The sequence below is a fragment of the Athene noctua genome, chromosome 2 (assembly GCF_965140245.1).
Source record: "Athene noctua chromosome 2, bAthNoc1.hap1.1, whole genome shotgun sequence".
Lineage (NCBI taxonomy): Eukaryota > Metazoa > Chordata > Aves > Strigiformes > Strigidae > Athene > Athene noctua.
This window is the reverse complement of record NC_134038.1, coordinates 109,288,931-109,305,896: the sequence shown is the minus strand read 5'-3', so window position 1 is coordinate 109,305,896 and position 16,966 is coordinate 109,288,931. Positions and strand designations below refer to the sequence as shown.

At 39.2% G+C, this 16,966-nt stretch overlaps 1 protein-coding gene across 2 annotated transcripts in view; it reads right to left on the bottom strand.

Annotated features, from left to right (window-relative positions):
• Positions 1 to 16,966, bottom strand: part of LOC141957814 (sodium channel protein type 5 subunit alpha-like) — a 225,414-nt gene that overhangs the window by 43,757 nt on the left and 164,691 nt on the right. The window contains exons 18-19 of one of the 2 annotated variants that reach the window (XM_074899871.1): positions 16,371 to 16,517; positions 9,476 to 9,596 (exon numbers count right to left, since the gene is read on the bottom strand). In XM_074899871.1, coding sequence (XP_074755972.1) covers positions 9,476 to 9,596; positions 16,371 to 16,517 — 268 coding nt within the window. The remainder of the gene's footprint in view (positions 1 to 9,475; positions 9,597 to 16,370; positions 16,518 to 16,966) is intronic. The other variant, XM_074899870.1, reaches the window with a different exon arrangement.

Below are 16,966 nucleotides of genomic sequence, written 5' to 3'. Positions count from 1 at the left end.
TTGTTTTTCTCACCAACCTTTTCTGCTCTGCTTTCTGTTTCCCCCTCTCACTCCTCTATTAAAAAACAGTCAAAATCACTGAAATGTGCCCCAGTGATTCCTCCCAGTGATTTTTATGATACAGAATACGTTGGTCATGAGTCACCAGTGCCCTAGGTCAATCACATTGTGTTAGCTGAGTTCAGGCAGCACCCCTGATCAGGACTAATGACTCTAGCAGGGAGTACCAATAGTTTCCACATTCTTCTGAATGGAGGAAGGATATTTTTTTGGTACTACGATACCACTAGAATTACTGATCAAAAGTGACAATCTGATGAAAGGGAGATGAGGGGAGGAAGTGCTACAGCGCAGATGGGACCAACATGCTGAAGAGAATCAGACAGCAAAAGCAGTAGCAGATTTTGGTTTCTTGGACTCTCACAAGCTTAAAGAAGACATTAGAACCACTTTGTAAATATAGAGAGGCAGTTAAATCCCCTTTGTTGTCAGCAGAAATTTAGATATCTAATCCACAGCAGGTTCCTCACTGATGTTTCATAGCACATCCTGACTTCAGCAACAAATACTGTGTAATAGTTGAATGCTGTGGTGGTAATGGGGAGTACACAAGGATTTCTCACAGGCAAAACCATGGCAATTTTTAGTTTCTTTAGCGACATTCATTTGTTATAGCAAAAGGATATTGTCATTGGTAATGAACAGATTTATCTTTCCTGTTTTAAAAAAAAACATGTACATTGCCTTGTGCTGAGTAAGAACTTAACACTGTGTGAGAAAACACCCTGGTAGTCAGGACTTGTCCTTTACCAGGTTAGCCTTTCAGCTTTATGACAGATAATTTCATAACTTGAATTTCACAATTCAAATTTCACAACATTTGCTGATGAGAATGACTCTCAGAAACTACTTTATTTTTCAAAAGCAAGCTTTTTAACCTACATTTAATTCACATATTGTTTAGGAAGAAATTTAGCTATGAATCTTTATCAGTCCCATCATGAGAAAAAAAAAAAAAACAAACTCAGTCCAGCTGCTTCCATAGCTGAAAGGTGGCCAAGGTCACAAACATGTCTTGAAGCATACAACTGCTCAGAAGCGGTAAGGGAGGACATCTCACTATGATGATGTAAAGAAATGTTATTGCAAGTAGAAATAATGTTTAGTCAAGGAAGTTCGGGAAGGAAATAGTGTGAGTGCCAAGGTTATGCAGACAGCAGATGCTGCTAATTCAAGGTGGCATAACTGAGGCGCTTGAGCTTTATGTGATATGCAAGGAGATCAAGTGCAACTCCTGGGATGCCAGGATTCCCAAGCAGTTGGAAGTGGGGCTTTGCTGATGGCAGGCTCTGCCGGGAGGAAGAGAGCTGCTAAGTTTGCTGTGGTCATCCCGGCATTTTCTGTAAGTTTTTACTATCCCACATCCCTGCTATGGAGCAGCAGATCTGTAGGATGTTCATACATGAACCACTCCCAGAGCTCCCTTTTCCCTCACATTTCTGAGATTTTGGTTAGGTGTAGGCTCTAGGCTGTATAAAGTTTTGGTAACTTTGTATGAGGACTAACAGGATAGTAAACTATTTATGCAAAGGTAATGGGACAGTGATGCAAGTAACTACCTGTACTCTAAAAGCCTGCACCACACAGGCCCATACCAATTCACATTTTATCACTGTGTTCCAGAATTCAGAGAAATTCTGGGCTCAGTTGAAATACACTAAATTAATCAAATTCTTTGAGAAGGCCATAATGTTAAGAGAAGGTAGAAATATAAGAACCAGCTCTCTGACTCTTTGTAGGTCAGGTATCACTCCAGAAAAGATAAGTTATATCCCTCTAAGCAGTTCAATCCTAAACAACAAAGATCATCTCAAGGGATAAAAGGATATCATATTACTCACTTTTTTTTTTTTGCTAAAACCAGTACACTCCACATAGTTAGTAATGCGTGATCAGGAAAAGCAAAGACTTGGTCTCAGATCACTCATTCATGAAGTGAGCAGCCTAATGAGCAGCCTGTTCACTACGTAAGTGTGGATTTCTTATGTTAAGCAGAAATCCCAATTTGTACTAGAAGTAAACACTGCTTCTAGCGGGATAAACTTTCCACAAGCCTACCCTTTCCCCATGAAAAGTTTCAATTTGGAAAAAAATAAGCTTTTTTCTGAGTTAAAATGTTTAAGCTGGCTGAACAGGAGCCAGCAGTGTGCCCAGGGGGCCGAGAAGGCCAATGGCATCCTGGCTTGTGTCAGCAATAGCATGGCCAGCAGGGACAGGGAAGGGATCTTACCCCTGGACTCGGCACTGGAGAGGCCGCCCCTCGATTCCTGTGTTCAGTTTTGGGCCCCTCACTACAAAAAGGACATTGAATGACTCGAGCGTGTCCAGAGAAGGGCAACGAAGCTGGTGCAGGGTCTGGAGCACAGGTCGTACGGGGAGCGGCTGAGGGAACTGGGGGTGTTTAGTCTGGAGAAGAGGAGGCTGAGGGGAGACCTCATCGCCCTCTGCAGCTACCTGAAAGGAGGTTGCAGAGAGCTGGGGATGAGTCTCTTTAACCAAGTAATAAGCAATAGGACAAGAGGGAATGGCCTCAAGTTGCACCAGGGAAGGTTTAGACTGGATATTAGGAAGCATTTCTTTCCAGAAGGGGTTGTTAGGCATTGGAATGGGCTGCCCAGGGAGGTGGTGGAGTCCCCATCCCTGGAGGTGTTTAAGAGTCAGTTGACACAGCGCTGAGGGATATGGTGTGGTTGGGAACTGTCAGTGTTAGGTTAAGGGTTGAACTAGAGGATCTTCAAAGTCTTTTCCAACCTGGATGATACTGTGATTCTGTTTGTCCAGAAAATCTCCCCTCTTTTCTCCCAAGTTACTCCCTAGATGGATACTTGGATTTTTAGTCTCTTAGATGAATGCCTAGGCTCAGCTAGTAACAGGCATGACATGCTCTGTCATGCTCTTACAGAGTAGAAATGCTCTGTAAGCACCATTGGAAAAGGTTACTGTCTTCCAGGAAGACGTTTTCCCCACTGTAAGACAGCTGGATGAATCATTCCCTGGAGGAATCTGCCTCTGTCTTTCCACTACACAGGAAATGTACATGATTACCTGAGCCCAGGCATAGCTAAAGTCAGGGGATCACCTTCAAATTAAATACTAATGAGCAGGGCGTTGTGAGTTTCAAAGTAATTTCATTTGTGATGGAATATACTTACAAGATGGTAAAAACAGGCTATTGCTGATTCAGTCAGCTTCCATCTGATAATCTACAGGTACAGAGAGGTATTTTTAAAGACAGAAAGCCAGCTAGGATCACCAATATTTATTTATTTATTTATTCAATGCTCTTTGATGGCCTTCATGAAATTTCAATCTGAAACGAGTCCTAGTTACTGACAGCAATACCTTGAAAAATCCAAAATAGCTTCTCAGATGAGTCAGCCCCAAATCACAGTGCTATTAAATTCCATGTTTTTGATTGGGCCCAATTCAGAAATGTTTAGACCGGATTCTGATACAATTACTAATGTCAAGTAGCACTTCCATGAATAATCATGCTGGCTGCAATTCAGATGTAATGCTATTTTTAACTATTCATATATCAAACAGAAAAAAAGAAAATGGAAATAAAAAAATAAAACTGACCACAAACAGGTCTTTCAATGAATTAGTAAAGTTTTATTTCCATTTTAAATTTTCTGATTTCCCTCACTGACTGTTATTTCATGCCTGTGCTTTTCTGGACTCTTATAATACTGGTAATCTACTGTTCTAGTGACCCTGACCCAAGCTTAAATGCTGAATTAGAAGCTTCACATAACCCAACCAAAAAAAGTTTACTTGATCTTGGTCAGCATTCTAATAACTGTTTTTTTCTTCACTTTCTCTGAAATCAAAATATCAGAAACATTCCAACCTGTCTTAGGCATGACCTGGAGAGGGTTTGAGCAATCATAACTCAAGTTGGCTTCTATAACAAGGCAGGTGGTCAGCAGAGCCCAGCTTCACGTCTTGAAAGCTACCTTATCCACATGAAGAAGACTATTCATTAACACCTTTTAGCACAGCAAATGTCAAAGCAGGAATAAACTATTAGGCATTTCTTATAACAGCATTACTCATACTGCCTTGTCTAATAGATTTGTGCTATCCTCCCTGAAATCAATGCTAGTAGGGAATGGGTTGTGCAGAAGAAACTGACCAACTTGTGATTTAGTCAGGACTTAGTTTTGCTATTGTAATTCATGTTGGGTTACATCTTTTTTGAGAGCAAACTGACTCATTTCCACCATGACCTTTTAATAAAGTAGTAGGCTACTGCTCCACAGAAACAGAGAACAGCAGAAAAAGTCCCCCCAAAGGGTTGAGCTATTTGCTGGTAAATCAGTGAAGTTGCAGTGAGCTGCATCAGTGGTCAACTTGTCCAAGGGCAGTGTCTGTTTTCAATTAACATTTGAATATTCCATATAATTTCTCTGGAAACAGAGACTTATTTACCAAGAAACCTTTCCAAATGTATCTGTATACCATGATATTACTTAATTTTTGTTTGTTTTTCATAATAAGGGAATTGTTCCCTTCTGTCGCTGGGGTGTCATATAGCACAATCACAAACTGCAGTTAAAAATGTGTCCTAAACCGTAGTCTCCACTGCAGGTGTGAGAGAGAAAGCTCTTACTTCAGCATCTGCCACAATGATAAACAAGTTACCCCTCCCCCCAAAAAGGCAGGAGGAATTTAATTTACAATGCATTTGTGTAAATATTCCTTTGGTTCCACATTCACATTTTCTAGCCTGATGCATTATAATCATGGAGATGTTAGATCTGATTGCATTATCTTGGTGTATTGGGAAAAAAAATCTCTTTATAATTGTGGGAGCTATATGACAAAAACTTCCTCCTGCGTGCACAGCCAAACCTATTGATTTCAGGCTTATGAGTAAACACTTTACAAATCCACTTCTTGTTCACACCAATATATACACTTAAATTTACATAACATTATAGATATGTTTTGGATGGATTGAATTGCTGATTATTTTCAATAAACCAGGAAGACCAATTAATTTCTTCTATACTGTGGTCCAGTAAGTCTGGTACATTATGTTCAAACTGCACTAATTTTGTTACTACCTTTACACAGGAGTTCTTAATTATTGGAACATTAATTTTTAGAACAAAACAATATTTTGCTTAGCTTTGAATGCTGGTTACATCATTGCTGTGTTTGACACAAAGAAAATACAGCTTCTTCAGCATAATCTCTAGCAGGCAGGTATTCATATCTGCCAAGCTGCGTTTCTAATGACCATTTTGCCTAGCTGTGTACGCTCAATCAAGAAAGCAAGCCTGGCTGTAGTCCCTTTGTAAGACCCCAGCTGTTTCCCTGTGCTGAAGGGAACATGATCTCTGCAGATCCTCCTTATTTAAACCCTTTCTTGTCTTCTGGCCCCACTAGCCCACTGGCATACATGGCTGGGATTTATACTGTGCAGCTCTAGGACTAACACAGAAGAGACTTGCCATCACTGTCTCCAGAATTTGGTCCTGAGACACACATGGAGATTTGAGTCTTTTCTTGTGTACTACAACCCAGTGCTGCCAAGAAAGCATCTGACAAAGCCACAGTCTGCCAGGTGTTTTTACTCTTCCAAGGGCTTTACAAGGGTACATTTCTTGTTTATCTGCTGCTACTGTCCTCAAAACTATCCTCTCAGAGGTCACTACAAATAACGGTGTGACACTTTGAAGCCAAGGCAGCGGGCAGCCTGGTCTACAACCAATGTCAGCCCTGCTTAGAGCGAGGGGGTGGACAAGTTGAAATCTAGACGTCCTGCCCAACCTGAATTAATTTAATTCTGTATGTGCAATAGGATGGTAAGAGTCCTATGATGTCTGAAAATTGTATACAACAAAATACTAACATGCCCTTCTCGATGGAAAAATACACTGTATCTCAGGTATTACGACTAGAGGAAAGAGATACTTTAAAACTCGGGTTTGTTCCATGATTTTTTTCTAGGATGAAAATTAACACATTTTATTTTGTTTTACTTAACTTTTAAACGTCATCTGGTGGCGGTCCCTGTAGCCCAGTTTAATTTGTTCAGTTTAATGGTCTGTTTTTCCTTCTCTTCACTAAAACTAAACAGCCACTAACTGAGGTTGAGGAGGGCATGACGCAGATCCCACCATTAATCAGAGTAACTTCATTTTAGTGCATGGCATTCCCCAGCTGCGATAATTGCTCCTACACAGTCACATGAAAAACTGGTTTTGGGCATCCTTGATGTCACGAGTTGCGATCAACCGCGCATTGAGCAAGGTAGCTCATTCTCGCATGACCATCTGATGATATTCCTTTGAAACCTTTGCCAGTGGGCTGTGTCCGGGCAATTACACTTAAGGACTTGGTGAAAACTTTCTCCTATTAGGGTCTGGGAGAGAGAAGTGTGCTGGGGCCAGGGGGCTCTCTTTGGATGACCTTCTCTGAGACACAGAAGATAATGTCCAAACAGATAGCAATTTCTGATGCAGAGAATGCATACCAATAGAGGTAACAGGACTGGAGTGTTGCAAGGCATCTGGAGGAAAAAATACCCAAATAGCTGGCATTGCCTAGATGTTGCTTTCCCATCAACCAGCAACAAGAATGATCTCCATTTCTATCAGGTTTTTCCCAGCAATACTTGCTAGCTGCCAGAACTGTGACCCTACCTTGGCTTCAAATTTCCTGACCCAGGAATATTCCCTGTTGACCCTAATCAAAGTTATTTTGAGATGATAACGAATTAACAAGTCTCCCCAAGAAAAATGACCTATGGCTTATCTGGGTCACCCAACTCCCGGAAAACTGTGACCTCAGCAAACTTTCAGCAACTATTTCAAGAACATGCATTATCTTCCTTGCCTTTGTTATCTGAAAAAGGGGGCTGAATCCAGAACATATTTGTTCAGGACATAACCTATGCTGGATGTGTTTAGAAATGTCATAGTTTGAATTTAGATAGCCGGTGATCTAACAGGGTAAGAACTTAACCCTTCCCCTCTCACTCTTCATCTCACCTAATCTCCTTCTTTCACAAATATTACGTGGTCATTCTCCCAAGTATACCAAATATTGTATCGATTACAAGCCAGTAAAGGCAATACTAGATAAACTTGCCCAGTGCATGCCCTTCAATACTGCATTTTAGAACTTTATAACCTTGTCATATCTTAGCTAACTAGACTGTTGTTTGTTGGCTTGCTTGTTTGTTGTTTTTTTTTTTTTTTAACAAGACTGAAATGATAATTGCACGAGGTTTAATTGTAATGGTAAGTTTGGGTAAAAATATTGGAAGGTATTTAATAGAAGAAGATTATAGGAAAATTCCCTTCATAAATAAAAACAAATGTTAACAAATTAATTCGGACTTTCTACAGTATTTTGACTTGAAATTTTATGAGCAAACATTCATGTCAACTTTATGCATTTTTGCCAAATCCATGAAGAATGTGATCACATTTAGCCTACACAGTGTCTGAAAAATCTGCATGGCTACCTGCTGCACAGGAAAGAAAAGCAGATATGTTGGGGAGGATGTCACCTGCAACTGCATCCCCAGTGCCCTCAGACACCCTGCACTGGTCCAAGGTCTGGGAGCAAGCTCTCCTTCAATTCCCATTTAGAGCTCAAGCCTCAGCTGGCTGTACCCTGGGAGAAGAAGAACACACCCTGACTTGAACAGGGACTGGTGAGGAACTAGAATAGGTGAGGAATAAAAGGCAAAAGGCAGGAGCAGGGATGCTCAGGGGGAAGGGAGCAGGATCCAGCAGGGTGGATGTAACCCAGCTTGGGGTTCAGCCCACAGTCCCTTTGTTTCTACATTTCTCTGCTGATGGATGACATGTGGGCTTCAAAACCAGCTTAATGCTTTCAGTGATCCATCTAGAAGAGCAACATCTGTTACCCTGCATCCCATTGACAGCGGTGGAGAAGATCTGACAAACTGAGTTGATATGGATGTGGTCCTGAATGATGGCATTTCAGGCAGTTCTGATTATTTTAAGACAGCAAATTACAGAGTGCTACTACTCTTGGAATGAATCAGGGCTTTGCACTGAATGAAGAGATGGGTTGTGTGATGTCCACCTTCTTTCTTTTAAAAATTGGAAGGCAATCATGGCCAACCACAGTTTCAGAATTTGTAAAGTGGCATCTAACTAGCACTGATCTTACAGCACTGGTCTATTTAAACAATTATAATAATTTCTCACTTTGTTCACTTAGTGAGCAGCATAACATAGATTTCTGCTAGCTAGCCTCATTAAGAAATATATCGTAAAGAATGAAAATACCAGATCTAATTTCTACATGTTATTCTATGGACCAGAATAGTTACACCATGCTTTCCACCTTCAACTGCGTTAATTTTTGTCTACTGCTTTTAAGCAGAGATGCCAAAAAAATGCTTAGATCCTAGGGATATTTGTAAGCCCTGCAGGGCTCCCCTATCTCATTCAATCATCCACCTCACAGATATAGAGATGCACATTTTTGCTGACTTCAGGGGCATTCATATACCCAGCAAATCATCTCTGTCTGATCCCATCTGAGCAGCTCCATTTTTATTTATAATAATCCTTGAATTTTCAAGGCAATGTACTAACATTCTGCTAACCCTGTTTTTCCTAACTCAGGTTTAAAGGAAAATGAGGAATCCGGCTGAGATAATATTTGGAATAGAACTCACTCTGAGAAGAAGTAACTTAGGATGTTATTTACTTGATAGATTTACTTTAAAATAGATCTTCTGACGTAGCTGGGTTTTAAATCTATGTTTTAGAGTAGGTTGGTGTTAAAAAAATAAAAAAATAATAAAATGATGGCGTATTTCAGTACTAAAAGTTACGTAAATCTTATCTATTGTTATCTAAAATGATTAAGCAAAATACCCTTTACGTAGAACATCCCTGGTCAGATGAAAGTTACTGGACACGCTAATCTTAACATCCTTTAAAATAAATGGAAAAGAATCCCTGGGACTCACAACTCTCCAGACAGTTTCTGTTAAATGTCTATATACATTTAAGCAATAGAAACATCCTGATCTGGTCAGTTTTCTATCAGATTGGATCATGCACACATATTGGAAGGCAAAAATCTTCATTGGCCAAGTTAGAAAAAACAACATTTAAAAAAAAAAACCTTTATGGCACAAATTATAATGAAAAAAAGCCTATCACTTTAGAAGCTGCATAGCCTTTTAGAGTATGCTTTTGGCTTATCTCTTATCTTGGAAATCCGAAGACAAATGATAACAAGTGATTTTGGGGGTGTGTTTGGAGCATTACAGTATCTAAGGAATGAAGTGCAACCAGTGAAATACTACTGCAAGCAGCCAGAGCAATGTGGTGTGTGGGTGGAGAGATGTTCACTGAGAGAAGAGAAAGTTTCTTTCCTCAGCATTTCAGTGAAATATGCAGGCCCTTACCTTCAGGAAAGCAATCTTCAGGCTCCATCAGCTCCTCAGCAAACTCAGGGATCTGCTCCAGCAGTTCTGCAGGATTTGTCAAATCCACTGTACTGCCTTCAGAAAGACTGATTTCATCAAGCTTGTTGTCAACAAGAGTAAAGATGAGGAAAACAAATTGATCAATAGCTCCCGAAGGAAGTAGCTGAATTTTTATTCCACTAACCAATATCCCAGCTAAAGTCACCACAACAGAGATATCACCATGCACTTCACATGGTGCCCACTCCTTGAGTGACAGCTCTGCTTATGCTGCAGTGAGCTAACAGCTGACCCATCAACAAAACCAACAACAAAAAGTTGACATGTAAAACTTACTTTTTAAAACAAAAGAGAAGCAAACTGTAGAAAGGTAGTGAACAGCCACTGAATATTAATGGTAGGTGGAAGCTTGGACTGATGGAGCCAGTCATGATTTTAAGGCCTGTATGTCCTGAAGGCTCATACCTTCAGGTGGGGGTACCACCTGAAGTGGGTCAGAAGTGGGACCTAGCTCCTGAAATGCCCAAGGATGAATTTGATGCCCTGTGTTGGGTTCCTGACTCTGGGGCCTCATTCCTAAGGCTACTCACCCACAGCTGATGGGTGAAATCTGCACCTTGTCAGTCAGGACCATACTCTGTTCCCTCCTACCACAGCTTCTACTTCAAAATGAGCAGAAATCCTTCTGTCACCAGAGTCCAGTCACATGATACTACAGGCACAAGCACGTGAGAGGGCTCTTCCACCTGCCTCACATCCCAGGCCTAACTTGTTTCTACTTGTGGTCCATTGCCTTTTGGTCACATTTCTGATCTCAAAGTGATGTAGGAGAAAGGACATAAGACTTTTGAAAGCTTTTCAGAGGCTCTATTGCTTGCCTGAAATATTTGACACTGGCATCTTAGAGCATTGTTTAAATTCTGTGTTTCTCAAATCCTACTCTGCAAAATGGGGATAAGAATATTCCCGCTCCTTGAAGCATTGGTTGTCTTATCTATTTAGAGCAGGAATTCTCAGGTAGATATGGGTAAAAATTTCTGGGGAATAGATTATTTTTAAAAACTCTTTTAGAGGCTGAATTTGTTATTAAAACAGATATGATACATGATTAAATATCACACAAATATGAAACGGAAAATTAATTTCAGGTTAAAACTTTCTTTCAACAGAATTAAAACTTTAGAAGAAGACAGGACTATTTCCCCATATTTTATTTTACTAGTCAAAATAGAGCAAAATTTACATTTTTTGTTAATCCCAAATTGTATTTTACTTGATTATTCAGCTTGGTCACTAAAGTGAAAGAACTAATATTTGCCCAGCCCTGCATACAGTTTGTTTATGACTGTCTTAGAGCACTGTCTGAAGTAAGTAGGCAACACCAAAGCTGGTTTCTTCCATGGGTCAGAATTATGAAAAATAACTATAAGCAGGAGTCACGAGAACTTGGTTATTTACTGTCTTATTCTGTTCTCTGAGTACCTACTAAAATATTTCTGTGCTATATATTGCAATACTATTGTCTCCTTTTAAAAAAATGAGGACAGTAATACTTACCCATGCTTTTAAACAATCTGCGAGATAGTTATGAGAGATGGCACATACACATAAAATATTATTTTCATGAGGATGATGGTGATGGAGTTAGAGAATAGGTACAGCTTTATATATTTATTATTAATGTAAAAATGGGCCCTCTGTTTTCAAGTATACACAGTCAATGCAAAATTTATAGCTGAATTCAGAGAAATGCTGAACCTGGGGTAAAATGGGCAAGATCGAACATTCCAGAAATGCTTGCAAGTGGGGATGGAAGCTACATTTTTGCAATTAGCTGCAGCACCCAGAAGGTCACAGTCTTGGCTACGTTTTTTAATGCTCTACTCAAAAGGACTGCAAACAATCGAGAAGAGACCTTTTAAAAAAAGAGTCAGAACAGAAAGCACAGGTCAAAGACATGGATAAAGCTTCTAAAAAATCCATATTCAGAATGCAGCTGTTGTACAGAGCCCATTTTCTACAGACTACCAACAGTATATGATGGTGGAAAAAATGTCATACCAAGTTTTAGCAGTCAGAACTTTCTGATACTCTTTATTAGGGAATGCATTTAGTCATTATCTGTTCTGTTTGGAAGACATCAAAACACAGATCACCAAAATAGTCCTAAACATATACAGCTGTAGGATGTAGAAAACAGGGATTCTGATGTGAAAAGAAGCCTTTTTGGATATAATTCTCACCACCAGACAGAAATAAAAAAAACCCTGTGAGAACAATGTCAGCTTGATAGAATTGTCAATGAAGGAGCTGGATTTAGCAGAGACAGGTTAGGAAATGCACAGAACACACTATGGTGCAATTGTAATAGCCTATAAGGAAAACATCTTAAAGAATTAAAAATTCTTGTTATTTAGCAGGAGTTTTCAGAAGATATTAGAATCCATCATTGTCAAAGTGAGATGGGAAACATGCCGAACAAAACAGACAGGATTTCTTCTGAAAAGCCTTCAAAAAAGAAAGGCAGTCAACATGGATTCAGAAAACACTAGACAAAGGTTTAAGGGTCTGAACTGGGACTAGAAAAAGAAGGAACCATACATATGAGAGAGGAGGGAAAGATTAGGAAAGCTTGTAGGAAAGAAGCAAAGGTTATTCTTTGCCAGAAAGGTTAAAGGGATTAAGAAAGTTTTCATGAACTCAGTAATGGAAGGAAAAGAACTAGAGACATAATAACAGTTGATGAGGGACATGTAACTAATCAAAATTCAGTTGCCTCAGAAAATAAACTCTTCTTAAAAGAATCCAACAAGAGGATCAATAAAAAGAAGGGGGAGAGCCTGTTAGAATTAATACAAATATAAGTAAAGAAATATCTAGAAAGACTGAAACATATGCAAATCAACAGATCCAGACAAGGCACACTATAGGGGGTAAACAGATCCGATACACCGAGTTAACACACCATTAGCAATCAATAGGGAATGCTCATGTAAAACTGGAAGCAGTCCAGGAGAGCAGAAATAAGTAAACACAATACTGAGCTTAGAAAAGAGGAAAAGGGGAATAATCATGGGAATCACAGATCACTAAACATTTGCTGTAGCCTGTAATTAAAGTAGATTAAATAAAGACTCAGAGGAGAAAAGGAGAGTGCTTTCTTGGAGTGAAATGTCATAGAGATGTAAAGGCAGTAAGGTGGTTCTCCTGTATGCTAAGGGTACTGTGCACAAATGGGGTGAAAAGAGGCCAAAAGAAGGCAAAAAGGACAAATACAGAATCTCCTCTTTCATTCTTGGAATAAGTGATTGGAGGAGGTGCACCAGGCAGAGACAACAGAATCCATCAGAAGCCCCTTTCGAAGACCTCCCTCTAGTGCATAAATTCATGCTGCAGAGAGCAGTTTTTAATGTGTTTTTGGGTGGAGTGGCTGTTTTAAGGACAGGGCTTCCACACCCACCGCTTGTGTCTTTAATAGTGGCAAATTGATATGAATGGGTTTTCAAAAAAGCCTTTAGCAGTGAGATGCTGAAATCTCATTGAAAGTTGATGTTTGTTGAAGGCTGAACTCTCTCTTATCTCCCTTCCACTCTCCCTCACCTCTGAAGATCACAGCCTTAATCTATCGAATTGATATATGATATATATACCTTAAGAAAATGTCTGGATATCTGTTATAGAAAAGTCTACCTTTAAAATAAATTGTAATTGGCTTGGATTCACCCATTGCTGCTTGGAGAAAAGCCATCCTGAAGACCCAGATATAACACAGACTTTGTCTTCAGAGATCTGTAGGGATTAGAGTCAGCATTATCTTTACTAAAGATATAGCAGAGGTACCAACTGATATAATCCTTCTGTTAGCAGATAACATTAAATTGGAGACAGTATTGAAACTGAGGAAGAAGAAAGGAAAATAGAGGTGAAACATGGAGAGAATATAGCAAAATGGGACTTGACTTAAAACACAAATGAAAAAATTCCAGGAAAATTTCAGTGGAAATCCTGGAAACGTGGAGTAATATTTAAAAATTAGATGTAATTTTGCAGTGGGATATAACAATGCAGAAAACCTATATGAAAGCATCATGTCTAGATAATGAGATGCTATTTCTTCTCCTTACAGTTCCGTGGAAATTGTATTTGGAGTATTGTGCTTACTTCTCGGCAAAACAACTCCAGAAAGGAACAACTGAGGGAGTTGCAAAGAAAGGTAGAAGAAGTCAGATAAAGGGCACAGAGATACTCATTTACAAGAAGTAATGAAATGAAAGAACAATGGCGTGTGACTTTGGGGGTAAGCCAAAGACAAAAGGAAGTAAACAACAGTCTATTAAATTAAGAGATATTAATTAATAAAAAGAGTCTGATGGATAAAATTAATAAAAAAAGTAGTGAAATGATACTTTGAAAGGGGAAAAAAAAAAAAAAAGGCTGGTTATTATGTCAATATACTCAACCATGATATTTTTTCTAAGTGAATTGTTCTTTTTTGGTAAATTCAGAAGTTGCCCGATATATTTAAAGGTAGATTCCACCAAGATGTACAAAATATTTTATGGGGCAGTGCTTTGGCAGAGAAATCAACCAGTTTGTTCTCTGAAGTCTTATCCACTTGTGGCATCAATGGTTTTATTTCTATGGTGTCTTTCTGATGATTTATATAGGATGAATTTTTAATCACATAATGTATCGTTTACTGACATCAACAGTGTTTTATTCAGAACACATTCAGTGCTTCCTGTTAGTGACTGAATCACTCAAAGCCCTGCCTTTTGGACATATCAAATCTGTTACTTCCTTGCAGTTGCTGGCTTTATTTGGCTACTTGCAAGTTCTTGGGACATTCATCAAAAAGATGATTAGCATGTCTTTCTGTGCCAGCACAAAGATTATTTCTGAATAGGAGGACTGTAAGTATGTAATGTCCACGTAAGATCTGGCCTTCAAAAATAGCATCCTTTGGGCTTTGCTCTTTAATGTTGGCATTTGTAGCCTCATGTGAACTTCCGTCTGATTTCAAGTCATCCCTGGATTATTGCCATATTTCTCCACCTCTTTCTAAGCAGCCACAAATAGAATCAATTACCCTCTACTATACAAAGGTGACATTTGTGTCCCAAGACCCTTTGAAAGTTGAGGGAGGAAATGGGGATTATTTCTTTATCATGATGTTGCTGAATATACCAAGGCTAGAATGTTCCTGATTTATCATGACATTTTGTTATAGTGCTAAAAAAGGAAAGAGTTTTCCAGCCTCCATGTTAGGATCACAGGGTTTATATATATCAGAAAGACATTTAAACATGAAGGATACCTAATCCCCTGAGAGAAAAATTCCTGACAGTCTTCTAATTCATTTTAGTTATAATGCTTCATCTCATTATTTTAAATTCTTCGGTAACTATATATGCACTTTATTCTGAGGCCAGGATATCAAATATTTGAGTCATCTTCTTCCTCTAAAGTTCAGGACCTTTTCTGTCTGAAGATGAAGTTCAATATGCCAAGAAGTATTCTGGCAAGGAGGATTACTCCTTAAAGAAAAGCTTTATGGCTAGAGGATTTCTGCTTACTGTGAGTGGAATTTAGCTCACCTAAGTGTACAACCCATCTAGTTACCTTGGGCTCCCTTTATAGTCAATGGAGAGAAACAGGCTCTTTTAGAACATGATTCATCTGACCTAATTTAAATGTTGATTTCAGTTGGAGATGAGGCACATTCACCTAAGTACATTGGCTCCAGATCCTCATTGACTATAAACGGGCTTTGGATGACAAGTTCAGATGCAGATGTCTACACTTAGCATAGTAAATTCCAACCCATATGAATGACAATATCAACCAGCAGGCCTGAAGAAGATGAGCCTGTTTCCTGTTGTCCTGTCAAGATTTCTCCATGGTATTGCTCCTGCTGTGCACAAACTTTCCAGCATTTTTATACAGAACTGGGAGAGGTGTAATGCATGTTGATACTATGTCATCCTTTCCCTTTTATTAATTCAGCTCCCCAAAACCACCACTGGTTCCAATCTCAAGGAGCTATGGAGTTCTCCAAACTCCCAGGACATCACTCAAAACCTCCAGTTGTTGATTTCAATTAGAGGAACCCATCTGTCTCTAATAATAAAAGTAATGCTATGTCAATAAAATGCTAAATCTGAATGGCAAAAATCCCTGAACAAGTCAGCAGCTAAGATACAGGGAATTTAAAGCCTGGAGTCACTCAGTGTACAGTACAATACATGTAATTTTGTTATTCATGTTTATGAGGACAACATAATCCTACAAATCAAAAAAAAATGTCAACATGTACACATCAAGAAATAACGAGTGAGCTGCACTTTGGTCAACATCAATTGAATGATACCGAGCTTTACTATTTAGTCAGTATCTTCATGTCAGCTACTTAAATTGTTGCACCTTTGCTGGGTGTATGTGCTAACAGGAAAAGAAATAGTGATCCGTGACAGATAGTAGATGCCCTCCAGTAAACTCGAGGTACAGATCTGCCAAGTCAGCAGATGCCATTCTTAGAGCTACTTTTCAGCAGGAAAACACACACATATTTGCTCCTAAAATAAGACAGTAATATTATAGATGATTTCTTGGGCTTTTTTTCCCCAAATCTCTTGGAATCCCATCTTAATTTATAACGCATATTTTTCAAGCTTTCCAATTATTTTTGTAACAAGAAATAATCTCTCTTCTTTACCAAGATTGTAATACCTACTACATACCATTGCTTTCCTACCATTTGATGAACAAGTTGTATTTTAACAAGCCATAAACCCCACATAAATCAGTGACATGCACTACTGAGGTTGTGCAATGAATTGCATGCAGTATCAGGTAGGAAAGTTGTTTCTGTTACCTCTTTTTGCCCTACTGGAGGTGGTGGCTCAGCCTTCAACTGTTTATCCATGTGCAACTCACTTAACTCTTCACAAATCTCAGAGTTCTGACTCCGGACGCCTGGGCTTTGGCATCGCTTCCCCCTCAGCTGCAGCTGTTTTTCCTGCTGGAAATAATCCTAGATGGGTTTATTTTCTTTTTCTTTGATAGCATGCTTATTTCTTAAGGAAAATTCCCCAGCTAGAAGAGAAAATAGCCTGGACTATACTTGTCCGGGGATGACATCTTAAGGAAAAAGGCAAGAAACAAGATAACACAAGTTTATACTGGAACTTTTGAGCTTTAGCAACTGGATATGTCAAGATATCTGTCTGTAGAAAATGGAAATACAAATAGGTCAACTTTTCTTCTGAGCTGTTGTTGCTGGGGCAGGAGGAAATTTCCTTCCAATCTCAATTTTGAGTCTGGTTTTGAGACACAAGCTTCCTCCAGTGACCTGAGGCACACAGAAAGGTGCTTGCAGTTCAGTCAAATAGGTGTGTACTCTGAAGTCGTGCAATCAGGCAGTGATAACGTTACAGCTGAAGAAAGGCATGAGTGGAATACCCAACACTG